The 14,356-nt window shown below is 30.2% G+C and overlaps 1 protein-coding gene and 2 pseudogenes across 2 annotated transcripts; all 3 read left to right on the top strand.

Annotated features, from left to right (window-relative positions):
• The first annotated feature begins 6,392 nt into the window (after window positions 1-6,392).
• LOC149884221 (uncharacterized) lies at window positions 6,393-14,323 on the top strand (annotated as a pseudogene). Its single transcript, XR_016455931.1, has 12 exons — window positions 6,393-6,600; window positions 7,363-7,475; window positions 10,400-10,591; window positions 10,760-10,899; window positions 11,062-11,149; window positions 11,339-11,510; window positions 11,741-11,858; window positions 11,993-12,152; window positions 12,266-12,381; window positions 12,688-12,977; window positions 13,094-13,688; window positions 13,916-14,323. The product of XR_016455931.1 is annotated as an uncharacterized LOC149884221 (transcript).
• Window positions 7,488-10,212, top strand: LOC145192514 (uncharacterized). The gene is made up of 2 exons (XM_090099179.1): window positions 7,488-9,589; window positions 9,639-10,212. The coding sequence occupies exon 1, from the start codon at window positions 7,808-7,810 to the stop codon at window positions 8,777-8,779; it is 972 nt and encodes a 323-aa protein (XP_089955305.1). The 5' UTR covers window positions 7,488-7,807; the 3' UTR covers window positions 8,780-9,589; window positions 9,639-10,212.
• On the top strand, window positions 9,100-10,212 carry LOC149884222 (uncharacterized; annotated as a pseudogene).
• Window positions 14,324-14,356: the final 33 nt, after the last annotated feature.

Genomic DNA, 14,356 nt, shown 5'->3' with positions numbered 1-14,356 from the left:
GTCTGGCTTTATAGTTCCATTTTCAATAATATGGCCTAAGAATTCGATATGATTTTTTTTTAAATTACTCTTTTCTTCGTTTATCTCAATGTTGGCGATTTTAGCTGCGTGTAGAAAGCGACTAAGATTTTTATCGTGCTCTTGGGCATCTTTTCCACCGATAATTATATCGTCGAGATAAGCGTATGTGTTTTCAAGTTTATTATCCTGAATGAAATCATCCATTACTCTTTGAAAGATTGGTACCGCGTTTGTACATCCAAAGGGTAAGCGTTTGAACTCATATAATTTGCCGTTAGCTTCAAATGCGGTTAGTTTGTAATCTTCGGGTCGTATTCTCACTTGATGATACGCCGGTTTGAGATCAATTGTGCTAAAAATTTTATGGACTGCTATTTTAAGTATTTAGTCATCGATTCGTGGTGTAGGATATGAATCGCGCGGAGTGTGTAAATTAATTGTATTAGAATAATCGATCACAAGGCGATTTTTATTACCTGTTTACACTACAAAACATTGAGCTCGCCAAGGGCTGCAGCTTACTTGAATGATATCTTTTTTTAGTAAGCGGTTTATTTCATCTGTTATGACGGAGATATTTTTGGGAATACGTCGTGAGGTTTTAGCTATTGGTTTTATTTTGTTAATATCGATTCCAGGTATTAAGGCGTATGTTGAACATTTCATACTTTTTGTTGCTAAACAGAATTTTAGAGGCTCAATGTTTCCTTTAAAATTGATGGTCATTGAGGAATGACATGTTAACACCTCCATTCCAATAATTACTGGTGCCACCAAGTTGTCCACGACGAGGAATTATGCTTTTAGTTTTTCGCTAGCCAGTAATAATGAACCATGGGAGATACCTTTAACTTTTAATGTCGAGTTATCTGCTAGTGATACCTTTGAGGTAGATTGAGTATCGTATGGAACTTTCAATTGTCGAAGAAGTTTTGATGTAATAAAATTTTTGCCGGACCCAGTATCTAACAGTGCATATGTTAGATTTTTGTTTATGGTGACGTTAATTAGTCTATCAGGTGAGTCAATTGCTGCTATGACCGTAGATATTATTGTGTTATCATCCTTTTCGTTATATTCTTTAACAACTGCTGCTTTGGTGTAAGTTTTGTTTTCTTTCTTAGAAAGACAGACAGTTGCCCAGTGGCCCTTTCTATGACAATGTGTACATGTAGAGTTTCGTGCAGGGCATTTGGTTTTTGGATGTGGATCATTACCGCACCAAAAACAGGGAGATTTGGTAAGATTATGACTTGCTGCAAAAGTCGGTAGCGTGGTAGTAGCTGTTATAGTTGTTGTCAAATTAAGGGCATCTTCGGTAGCCAATTCCATCGTAAGAGCTGTTTTATAAAGTGACTCTAGATTGTCATCTGTAGCTTCAAGCAGTCGTTGACGAATAGAAGGTAAGTGAATACCAGCTATAATACCAGGTCTTCGCAAGGTCTTCGCAAATGGCGGACGTGTTTTTTTAACGGCGAAGAAAAATAAAAAAGCTTAATAAAAACTGATTAAGTTTTAATTGAAAAATAGAAGATTATTTGGACAAAGAAGATTATAAAAGAAAAGGTTTTGTAAAGAAAAGAAAAAGGAAAAAGAAAAGGAAAAAGTAAATAAAGTATTTCAAAAAGAATTTTTGGTTAAAAAAGCCTCCGTGAAAATCTTAAAGATACCGGAAAAATATTTCTATTGAAAATCAAAAGATAAAGTTGACTGTAAGTTTAAAAATTAGAAGAGGAAGGAAATATCAATACCACTTTCATATTAAAAATCAGATAAGCCAAAACAAGAAAACACACAAAAAGCTGTTAAAATAAAGAAGAAATACAACTGCTGTCAATGAAAAAGAAGTATGAAAAGTTTTTTTATCTAAAGATTATATAGTAGTTAAAATTATATCTTCTTATATAAACTTAGATAAAAACTTCCTTCTTTGATAATATACTTATATATACATATTATACATATACTTTTTTTTCTTGATTTTCTTTTTTATGCAACTCACTTAGATTTTTTCACTTAGATTTTTTTTTTTTTTTTTTTTTTTTTTTTTTTTTTAAAACCATCTTTTTTCTGTAGCTTTTAATGATGGTAGTGAAACAACCTTGTGGTATATGCTTTAAAGCGGTATCTAAAAATCAATCAGCTATCCAATGTGATCTATGTGACAAGTGGATACACAGAAAATGTAATCGAGTTGACAAACTAACATATGAAAAAATCAAAACTTTAAATACCTGGTACTGCCTAATCTCTACAAAAACATTTCTTCCTTTCTCTAATATTTCTGATCTTGAGTTATCTACCACACTTGCAGGAAAGTCACTGAAATTTAACCTCGTTAAAAATCTATCTGATAATCCAAATTTGAAAAACCTTTTTGGGGACCTCAATGACTCATCTTATACTTCAATCGACTGCAAATATGTAGATGTTCCTAGGTACAATGAGTTATCCCGAAATTCCTTAAGTTATCTCCATAGAAATGTATCTTCACTACCATATCATATTGACGATTTTAAAATACTATTAGCATCTTTTAATAATATGCCTGATATTATTGGAATAACGGAATCTAACTTGCATGATAAAGATGTGTCTATAACTAATGTTGATTTAGACGGATATGTAACCGTTCACACGCCAACTAAAGCTAAAAAGGGTGGTGCTTTGATGTATAATAAGTCTAGTTTAAACTTTAAAGTTAGAACTGACTTAATCCTGGTTAAAAGTAAACAACTCGAATCTATATTTATTTAAGTAATAAATGCTAAAAAAAGCAACTTAATAGTTGGTTGTTTATATCGTCATCCAACAATGTGTCCATCTGAATTTGTTGATCATTACCTAAATTCTCTTCTTGAGAAAATTAGCTTACACAAAAAGAAGTTTATGTTAATGGGAGATTTCAACTTTGACTTGCTCAAATACAATACATCCAATCACATTTTTTAGAATCAATGGTTTCAAATTCTCTTTTTCCTTTTATTATACAGCCTACACGCATAACTACTCATTCTGAAACGGTAATTGATAATTTTTTTTTAAATTTTTATTCTTCTGATATAATCTCAGGCAATCTTACCGCTTCAATATCTGATCATCTTGCTCAGTTTATAATAATGCCGCATTCCAAAACGCAAACTTCACCTGAACCTATTTTTAGGAGGTGCTTTAAAAACTTTAAAAAAGCTGAATTTATCCAAGATATTTCAAATGTTGAATGGGATGACTTAATAAAAGAAGAAAATGATGTCAATCATTCTATTAAAAAATTAATCGAAATTTTTGATTGTATTTTGAACAAACATGCACCTTACAAAAAATTGACAAAAGATCAAGTAACTAGTGATAATAAACCTTGGATAACGAAAGGCATTCTCAAGTCAATAACAATTAAAAATAAACTTCATAAAAAATACTTAAAATCAAAAGACTGTAGAAAGAAAAATTTACTTTTTATAAAGTTTAAACAATATCGTAATAGTATAAGCAATCTTATAAAGTTTAGCAAAAAGGAATATTACACAAACATTTTCAGTCACAATATCAATAATATAAAAAACACTTGGAAAGGTATAAAAGAGTTGATAAATGTAAAGCCAAATAAAAATTACTCCCCAACAAGCATACTGATCAACAACAAATGCGAAACTAATCCTAAAGCTATCTCTAACCATTTTAACAATTTCTTTACTACGATTGCTTCAAAATTATCCAATGGAATTCAAAATTCTAAATTCAACTTTCAAAAGTATCCGACCAATCCTAATAGCAACTCTTTTTATGTGCAACCAATAACTGAAGAGGAAACCCTCGACTATATAAATTCCACTATCATAGAAGGTAAGAGTGTTTGACCAAACAGCCTTCCAACAAAACTTTTTAAACTTGTGTCAAAAATTCTATGCAAACCACTAAGTATCATCTTAAATAAATCATTTTGCAAAGGAATATTTCCTAATGTATTCAAGCTGGCCCAAGTTATTCCAGTCCACAAAAAAGGATCAACGGTTGACTGCACCAACTATCGTCCGATCTCTCTTCTTTCTAATTCAAGCAAAATTTTTGAAAAAGTTATGCATAATATATTATACGACTTCCTAAACCAAAATCAATGCTTATATAAACAGTTTGGTTTTCGTAAAAAGCATTCTACAGCTCACGCTCTTATCGAAATAACAGAAAGTATAAGAGTTGCTCTTGATAATGTAAACTTTGCCTGTGGGGTTTTCATTGATTTACAAAAAGCTTTTGACACCGTAGACCATGACATTCTCCTATCAAAGCTTAACTATTATGGTGTACGTGGCATACCCTTGCAATGGTTTAAATCATACCTTTCCAATCGTCAACAGTTTGTTACTTTAAATGGCACCTTCTCAGACATTAAAAGCATTTGCATTGGTATTCCTCAGGGATCCATATTAGGTCCTCTTCTCTTTATTATTTACATCAATGATCTTAATCTTTCTATCAAACATTCAAACACGTATCATTTTGCTGATGATACAAATCTTCAATTAACGACAAACTCCCTCAAAAAACTAAATAAATATATTAATGAGGATATGGCCAGTCTTGTTCAATGGCTTCGACCAAACAAAATCTCATTGAATACTAAAAAAACAGAAATAGTAATATTTAAGACACAGTATACTAACTTTTCTAAAAAAACTAACAAGAATCTTCCAAAATACTTGAACTTTAGAATAAGTGGCCAAAAGCTGCCTTTGTCTAGTTACATAACTTATTTTGGTGTTGTGATAGATGAGAAACTTTCATTTAAAACACATATAAATAACCTTACTCTCAAATTAAACCGTGCCAACGGCATGTTAGCAAAAATTCGACACTATGTTAATTTTGAAACATTACTATCTATATATCACTCAATTTTTGGTTCACATTTACAATATGCATGACAAGTTTGGGGACAATCTAAAACTGTCCGTCTGTCTAAAATCGTTTCGCTTCAAAATAGAGCAATACGAATAATTAATTTCTGTCCAAGAGACTTCCCTACTGACATCCTGTATCTTACATCTAAAGTTCTTTGTTTCTATGATTTAATCCAGTTTCTAAATTGTTCATTTGTCTGGGATCAACAACACGGTCTCCTTCCGTCCATATTTCGTAACTACTTTAATATTAGGACAACGTGTGGGCATAACCTAAGATCAGTCACTTTTAACAACTTAACCGTCCCACAAAAACAGACAACTAAACATGGAATAAATTCCATTACATATCAGTGTGTCCTTTCTTGGAACACCCTTCCGTAATCCCTAAAAACAGATTTTATCCTTAGATCCAAGAATCTGTTCTTAAAGTCACTCCATCATTTTTATCTAAAAAGTTACGCTTAACTTTATTCTTAACCTCTATAACTTTTTTCTTTATGTTTATGTACATTTTGTTATTTCTTATTTGTGTATATGCATATATATGTATGTATATGTGAATACATTATAACTATTTGACCTATATTTTAACTCTTTTAAAAGTCTGTTTTATAAGTGTTACTTATAAATTTTTGTTAAGTTCTACTTTTACTATGTAACTAGTTTATTTCTTATGTTTTTCTCTTATCTTTTCTTTATATTATTTAGGTCATTGCGTTTTATTAGTGAATTACTATTTGCAATGATCTGTGTTTTTTGTAACATCCTTAACACGAAATATATTGATTGATTGATTGATTGATTGATATAAAAGCGTCACATATTAGTAGGTTACTATGTTGCTCTGCTGTCAGAGGTTCTGTTGGACATTTTCTGGAAAATTGTTTTAAGTTACTCATAAAGCTTTCAATCGATTCTCTTTCTTTTTGTTTAAAAGAACGAAGTTTATGGCGCATCATGATTGCTGTCGATCGTTTTTGATACTTGTTATCAAGAACTTTGATTGCATCGTCGTATGATGTAACATCCTGAATTATCGTAAAAGCCTTCACTCCGCATAGAACGAATAAGACTTGAAGTTTACAATCCTCTGGAATTTCGGCTTTATCTAGGTAAATTGATAGCATTTTCTTCCAGTATATATAGTCTTCTTCGTTTGGTTCGTCGCACAGTACTTTTTTGAATATTTTGGCATCCATACTGATTTATATTTATATATAATAAAACTTATATTTGATAAAATTGTTGTAAACCATAATAAAAAAGTCTTTCATGTATATTTTGGATTTTATCAAATATAAGAAAAAGGCTATACAAGAAACACAAACTTTTATCATATATAAAATAGCGTAACTAATGACCGTATATATAATAGGTTTTATAAATAGCGTTACTAATTACTGAAATATTCAGAAGACGTCAGAAATATTCAGAAGTGACGTCATGAATGTTATATTACATTATTACTTAAATTATAACATTACTATATTATAATATATTATATTATACTATATCATATTATGATATAAAATATCATAGTATATATAATGTACTATATCATAGTATATCATAGCATATATAGTATACTGTATCGTATTATGATATATATGGATATATATGATTTATGAAATAGCTCAAAAAAGAATAATATTAAAAAAGGAATTACCAATACCGTCAGGTCAGGTTATCCTTATGTCAAGTAAGGTTACCATTAGCAGGCTACTGGAAACATATAATCCAGTACAACCTGCTTCATGTTAACGTCAGGAAGGGCATCCGGTTGTAAAACATTGCTTCAACTTTTTCATAATGGCTTTTATATGTAATTATGAAGAACCATATATATATATATATATATATATATATATATATATATATATATATATATATATATATATATATATATATATATATATATATATATATATATATATATATATATATATATAGTTATTACACACATGTATAGATGTCAAAATATATTTTTATTATTTATCATATATTTTTATTATTTATCATATTTATAATATACTATATCGATATCTATATTATTTACAACGTGTATTTTTTTATTAAAAATAGTTTATAGATTATACACATCACATATCATATAACTTTTATAATAAACACCATATAGAATGTGATGTTTACACATCACATTTTATATGGTGTTCATTATATAAGTTATGTAGTATGTGATGTGTATAATCTAAAAACTTTATAAATAAAAAGATGCTCATACAATGAAATTTAGAAAGTCTAACTTAGTTCAACTATGTTTAAATTTGTAAAAAAAAAAAAAGTAAATAATTAAAAAAAATAAGTAATAGATGTGCAATCCTACTATTTTATTAAATTGTTGGTTTAAATAATTGTTATAAACCGTAATAACACAAATGCTTAGTTTTTATATTAAATATACTATTGATTATTATTTTAGGTGAAGAAATTGATGGGTTAGCTATTTTGGAGTTAAACGCATTATTGCTGCATGCAATGGGCACCAAAATGGGCCAGGCCATTAAAATTCAAGCCATAATTGAGGAAAAAAAGGTTAACAATTTAATATAATATAATTATAGTAAAAGATAGACCGCAGAAAATATTCTTTTTAGTTTTTATTATAAATATTTTTTTAGTTATATATAAATTATGATGATTAAAGTGAACATTATTTTTATATTTTACATGATATTTTATAGGGTTTTTTACAACTGAGTTGTTACTTGTGCACAAAATTTTTTCAAACCATTAATGATTATACTTATCATTTATGAAACACACACCTGTTGTTTGAACCTTGTTTTTTAAGATGCAATGTTAATGGTTGCATTCGCACATTCACACTTTGTAAAGTGTTATGTAAACACATTAAAAAAACTCATATGTGTCATGATACTTTGAAAGAAGTTTTTAACCATTCAGATATTAATATGCAAAATACTGAAAACGAATACTTAGCCAAAGATTACAATGAGGTTTCATATTTTGAAAATTTAACAAAAGAAAGTGTAGCAAAAGAAAGTGTTTTTGTTTCACCTATTGTAGACGAGTATGGTGTTTCACAGGCAGCATTAAAATTTTTGATGTCTCTGCAATCTTCTAGTTCCGTTTCTCTAAGCACATCTCAGTTCATAATGAATAGTTTAAATGAGTTGCTAAATGATATTATTAATTATCTGCTTACCAAGACAGATGTTGTGTTAAAAACATACAGATGTGATACCGCAACATTTAATGCTCTATCAGAAGAATTTAACACCTGGAAAGATCCTTTTAAGGGCATTGATACTCATTATAAACTGTTGAATTATCTTAAACTAAAAGGTCTCTATGTTGAACCTGAAGCACATTCAATAGGAGATCAGTGGGGTGTTAAGCAAGACAGATCAACAAAGCAACAAATGCAGGTTTGTGTGAAAAATAAATTTTACCTTATACCAATTGAGAAAACCTTGAAATTGGTTTTGAAACAACCTGTGACTTGGAAAATTTTAAAAAGAGAGAATGAGTCAGCAAATGATATAGTAGAAGATTGGTTAGATAGTAAGCATGGCAGACAGCTAAAAACATATGCCAAACATTATTTTCCTAACAGTATTCATGTATTTATTCAGATTTATTTTGATGAGGTTGAGACAACAATACTGCTTGGATCTAAAACTGGAATACACAAATTAGGTGCATTTTATTTTACAATAAAAAACTTTCCACCAGCTGTAAATTCTGCGTTAAGCATTCGGAAGACATTAAACGGTACACCACTGTACATATCCTGTTATGGAAGTTATTGTTCAGCAGTTAAAAGACTTACACAATTAGGGTTTTACAGTTTTTTTGTGATGGAAAAGAGATAAATATTCGTTGTTTTTAACACAAATTGTTTGGTGATAATTTAGGGCTGCATGCAATACTTGGATACATGGAAAATTTTAGCAGTGCTTTATTTGCTTGCGACTTGTGTATGGCGACTCAGGATGAGATGCAAAAAGTGTTTTGTGAGTATTCTCTTACAATGAGGACACAACAATCATATGAGCAACATATTGAGCAGCTTAAAAATGGTACCATTTCATGTAAAGAGTGTGGCATCAAGCGGCCATCAACTTTGAACTATTTTATATTATAAAAATATTTGAACTATTACCATCCTGTTTGTAATGATTCAGCCGATATAATGCATGATTTATTCAAAGGTGTAATTCCGTTTGAAGTCAAGTTATTTTTGCACCACATGATTTATGACTTGAAACTTACTAATCTCCCTGAGCCTAATTGTTGTATTAATACAATGGATTATGGTCTGGTTAATAACTCAAAGCCTAGTTTTATAAGTGAGTCACATTTAAAAAGTCACAACTCATTGCTTGGACAACGGTCAGCTCAGATGCTGATTTTATTTTTATATTTACCATGTATTTTAGCTGATATTATTGACAAAGTAGATAATTTAAAATGGCGTTTGTACCAATTGCTAAAGCAGCTGACAGGAATTATTTTATTGGCAAACTCTGTACTGTCACATGTTTTGTACTTAAAAGATCTTGTATCAGAGCACCATGAGTTATTTAAAATTTGTTATCCTGATAAAAGACTTATATAAACATCACAGAATGGTTCACTATGGAACTATAATAGAAAATAGTGGACCACTTTTACATATGATGGTAATGCGGTTTGAAGCAAAGCATAACTTTTCTAAGCATCTTGCTCTAGAAAAGTTATGCTTTGCTGCAAACTGCATTAAAACCGCTATAAAAATGTAGCGTTTTCTCATGCTTTTGTTTGGATGATTAGATGTCCATTAAAAGGGATTTCAGTTGTTGGAAATGGTACAATTATTTCATCATCAGATATTAGGCATAAGTCATTAATTTTACCTCTTATTGGTGAAAAAATAGATGTGTTTATGACTGAAAAAGTAGTCATTTTTGGTGATGAAGGTGAACCATCATTTGTTAAAATTGAACAAATATATGTTCATCAAAATGTAATTTATTTTATTGGACTTAAGTGGCATGTCCACATGTATTGTCATCTAACTCTATCGTATTGTTGTTCTCTTGATTCAGAACGTATATGTTTGAGAGCAAGCGACTTAGCAGATTATAAACCTTTTGATGCTGTTCATTGTTTAAAACCTACATGTATATACAGGCATATTATTTTGCGTCACTATTTGTATCATTGCAATGTATTAAAATGATTTTTTAATAATTTGTATATTTTGCTTAAATGTAAATTTTTATGATAGCAGTTAAAGAAAAGATTATTATTAAGTTGCTGAAAATAATATTAGTAGTTTGCTAAACTAAATGTAAAAGTATTTATAACCCACTATAACTTGTCCAAAACAATACATGCATGTATATATATATATATATATATATATATATATATATATATATATATATATATATATATATATAACAAACAGCTTGAGAAGTAAATATAAACTGATTTTTTTTTTTTTGTAGAAAAATAATATAACATCTACAGCTTTCAGTTTAACTGAAACTTTAAACAGCTCTGATGAGTTGTCTTTGTCACCGACATTATCATCGACAATTCAATCTTCACTTGACGTTTTAAATGAGTCAAGAAAGGTTAAATTAAATGTTTCTACTTTTGATGTACAGGTTGCTTTAAGATTGGATAACATTGACTTTGTAAGTATACCTTAAAAGTAATTTTTTAAGTGTTTTGTTCATTATTTCAAACAAATTATAATAAACCAGGATTCCCCCACATTTTTTGCAGCAATAAGTTGCTTTTATAATTAAAAAAAAATAATTAAACTTTCAACTTATATAAATTAAGATCCTCTTTTTATGTAGAACATACGTAGTTTGCTTGATGAACATCAATCAGGTAAGCTTGTTTTGGCAGAATATGATTCTACGGGTGCACTTATTAAAAGGCGTCAAGATATGATCCACATTGTTGTTAACTCAATGGTCCATAGAGTTGGAAATATGTAAGTTTATATTTATTTCCGTAATATTATGGAACTATTGACGAAACACTGAAAATTTTTGTTGAATAAAAATTATTTATAAAGTTATTTATGAAAATTTATCAAACATTTGCCTAATATAAATTTGGCAATACAAATATTTCCTTTAAATATATGTTTTAGGTATCCTTCCACAAAAACCAAATCTAATCTTGCAAAAGCTATTATCACTGCCTTTCCAAAGATACATTCTGGTAGAAAACTTGGATATGTGAGACTATTAGAGACATTTTATTAATTTTTTTTTTTTCCTTCCTTTTTTTTTTCCCGAAGACCAAAGGGGCCACTTCAGTCAAGGAATAATAATTAGTAGTAGTAGTATCTTCACAATTTGTTAATTATAAGTTGAGTTGTCTATGAATTAATAAAATATAATGTTATAAAAAAAAAAGTTTTGTAGGAAAACCATTATTGCCCATATACAGAGTATATAGTGGGTAATAAGAAAAAGAAGGTCACTCCTCATGGCCACATAGAAGAGAGACTGAAAACTATGCGTAAACATCTTGGTGTTCATGTACAAGCTCGTCAAAAGAGAGTTATTGTTTCAACAGAAGAGTTCCACTTGTCCGGTATTTTAATATTAAGTATATTTTTCATAAAATCTTTCTTCGTTTAATTAAGGCATTTACCTAATACTCAGTATTGTAATTAATTTTCCAAATAAAGCAAATAAACAATCAGCTAATAAATCTAGCTAAAATAAACATTTTATATATATATAAATATATTGAAAAAAATTTTTTTAAATTTATCAAATTAAATTTAGGTGTTATAAATAATATGTATATTTTTTGTATAGCACCTTTCTCCAAAGAAGAACTAAGTATGATAGGAGAGTTGAGATTTTTGATGACTTAGGCTATGAAAGAAAGTTGGACTATATGGAAAAAACTTCATGCTCTCGGCGAAAATGAATTGTGAATTGTAGGCCAACATAAATATTTTAAATATTTTTTTGTCATAGGTTTGGCTAAAGTATTCTTAAGTTTTGCTAAAGTAAAATTAAAGAAAACGATTTTACAAGCAGGCTTATGCTATATTCTTATCTTAGTTTCAGAAGGATTTCTGTTGCAATTTCCCAGATTCAAATGATTTTTTGGCTCATTGGGAGCAAATAACGCCACATGTTATCTCTTGGGCAAGGCAAAAGACAAATTTGATGGTGAAGCAGATTCTAGCTGAGCTTGATATGCAAGACAACCCTTCTATAGGTATCTTAGTGTTATAAAACAATATGGCAGGGTGTATTTGATATGTAAAATCATTATAATATTTTATAAATTAATAAAATGATTTCACTAACGAATTTGTTTTTTTAAAACAGGAATTGAAATGGATTTTGCATTCTTATTACTCCCCTTTATAATTAAAGTGCCATCAAAGAATAAAAGTTGTGCATCAGCTGCTGAAGTTGCAGAACATTTCATTCAATTTTATCCGGTATATTGGAAAAATAGATTTCTAATAGATATAAATTTATACATATATGTATAAATTCTTCTAATAGATATAAGTATATGTTATAATTGTTATAATAATGTTATAAATTATACATGTTTTAATAATATGTTATAAGTTATACTACTGTGATCAAAAAGTAAGGTGAATTTTTAATTTAAACTTCCCGCCTTATTCGAATCGTCCAATCTTTTTTATTTTTAAGTTGGTAGGAATGTCATTAACATTTGCGCCAAATTACATGTCAAACTCATAATTATTTTTTTTTGTTTACGCTTGTTTCTGAAGTACCAAAAGTGCATTCGGCGATTTTCACGATGTCTAATTTTGTTGAGCAAAGAAGTGCTATTAAATTTTGTTTGCGGAATGATATTTCTGCTGCTGAAACGTATCGAATGTTGCAAAAGGCCTTCGGTGAAGAGACTATGTCTCAAAAAAATGTTTACAAGTGGTACAAAGACTTCAAAGAAGGCCGAGAACGTGTTGATGACTTGGAACGCTCCGGACGACCATCGACTTCGATTGATGATCGCCACATCAACAAAATCAAAGAATTGGTTCTTGCAAATCGTCGGTTAACCATTCGAGACCTTGTTGACATGGTTGGAATATCATTTGGGTCGGTGCAAGCGATTTTGAAGGATCATTTGGGCCTCAGAAGACTCAAATCACGTTTGGTGCCGAAATTTCTCAGTTTCTTTGAAAAAGAGCGTCGCGTTAAAACGTGTGAAGCAATGCTTTCTGACTATCAAGACGTCTACAAACAAATTATTACTGGCGATGAGACTTGGGTCTACGCATACGACCCTGAAACAACCGACCAATCGAGTGAATACCGTGAAAAAGGCGACCCGAGACCGAAGCAACCACGTCAAAGTCGCTCAAAAATCAAGTTCATGTTGACTGTTTTCTTTGATTATTGTGGTGTCGTGCACTACGAATTTCTTCCAACTGGCCAAACTGTCAACAAGGAATATTATTTAAGCGTTATGCGACGTTTGCGTGAAGCTATTCGCAAAAAGAGACCGGAATTATGGGCCAATAACTCTTGGATTTTGCACCACGATAATGCGCCTTCGCACACAGCACTGGTTCTTCGTGAGTTTTTCGCCGAAAACTCTACCCATGTTGCTCCACAACCACCGTATTCGCCCGACTTAGCAACGTGTGACTTCTGGCTGTTCCCAAAGCTCAAGAGACCACTCCGGGGAAATCGTTTTGAGTCCATTGAAGAGATCCAACGTGAATCGGCACGCGCATTGAAGGCTATCCCTACCGAGGACTTTTCGGCATGCTTCGAAGACTGGAAAAAACGTTTGCAAAAGTGCATTGGGGCCGGGGGGGATTATTTTGAGGGGGACGATACAGATTTGGAAGAATAAATAAAGATTTTTCATTTTATAAAAAAATTCACCTTACTTTTTGATCACAGTAGTACATATATATAAAATTATTCTAATAGATATAAATCTCTCTCTCTCTCGCTTATTTTAATTTCCTTACTGCGTCTAAATAGGTATCAACTCCGATGGAAGTTGTGATTCAAAGTCTTACTCACAAGCATCTTTTAGTCATAGCTTTGGGTACTCATTGCATTGTCGAACAATTATTTATTGCTACAGAGTGTCGAGCTATTCCTGTCAACAGATGTATATCTTATGCTGTGGACATATTAATTAAACTTTATTTTTTAATGAACATGAAGTATGCGGAACAATGTAGCCATATATCGTACTTTTTGCAACATACCGTGTTAGGTTACCAAGATGAAATGCATCTATCGAGAGGAGCCAGTGACTTGTCGCTTTACCTTAGACAAAAAAGACTTTAAAGTGCTGAAACATATTTTAATAACTATTTTCTATATTGCTTTGTTAAGCGTAAATTTGTAATTATAAATTTAAATATATTGACTTTCTGAAAATCAAATATCGTTTTTACGTCTAAACCGAGTTCA

Source organism: Hydra viridissima, unplaced genomic scaffold (assembly GCF_058129835.1).
Source record: "Hydra viridissima isolate aposymbiotic clone 2 unplaced genomic scaffold, HvirCarnegie_v1 scaffold_9, whole genome shotgun sequence".
NCBI lineage: Eukaryota > Metazoa > Cnidaria > Hydrozoa > Anthoathecata > Hydridae > Hydra > Hydra viridissima.
Note: the sequence above shows the minus strand (reverse complement) of the source record. Positions and strands in the feature narration are given on the sequence as shown.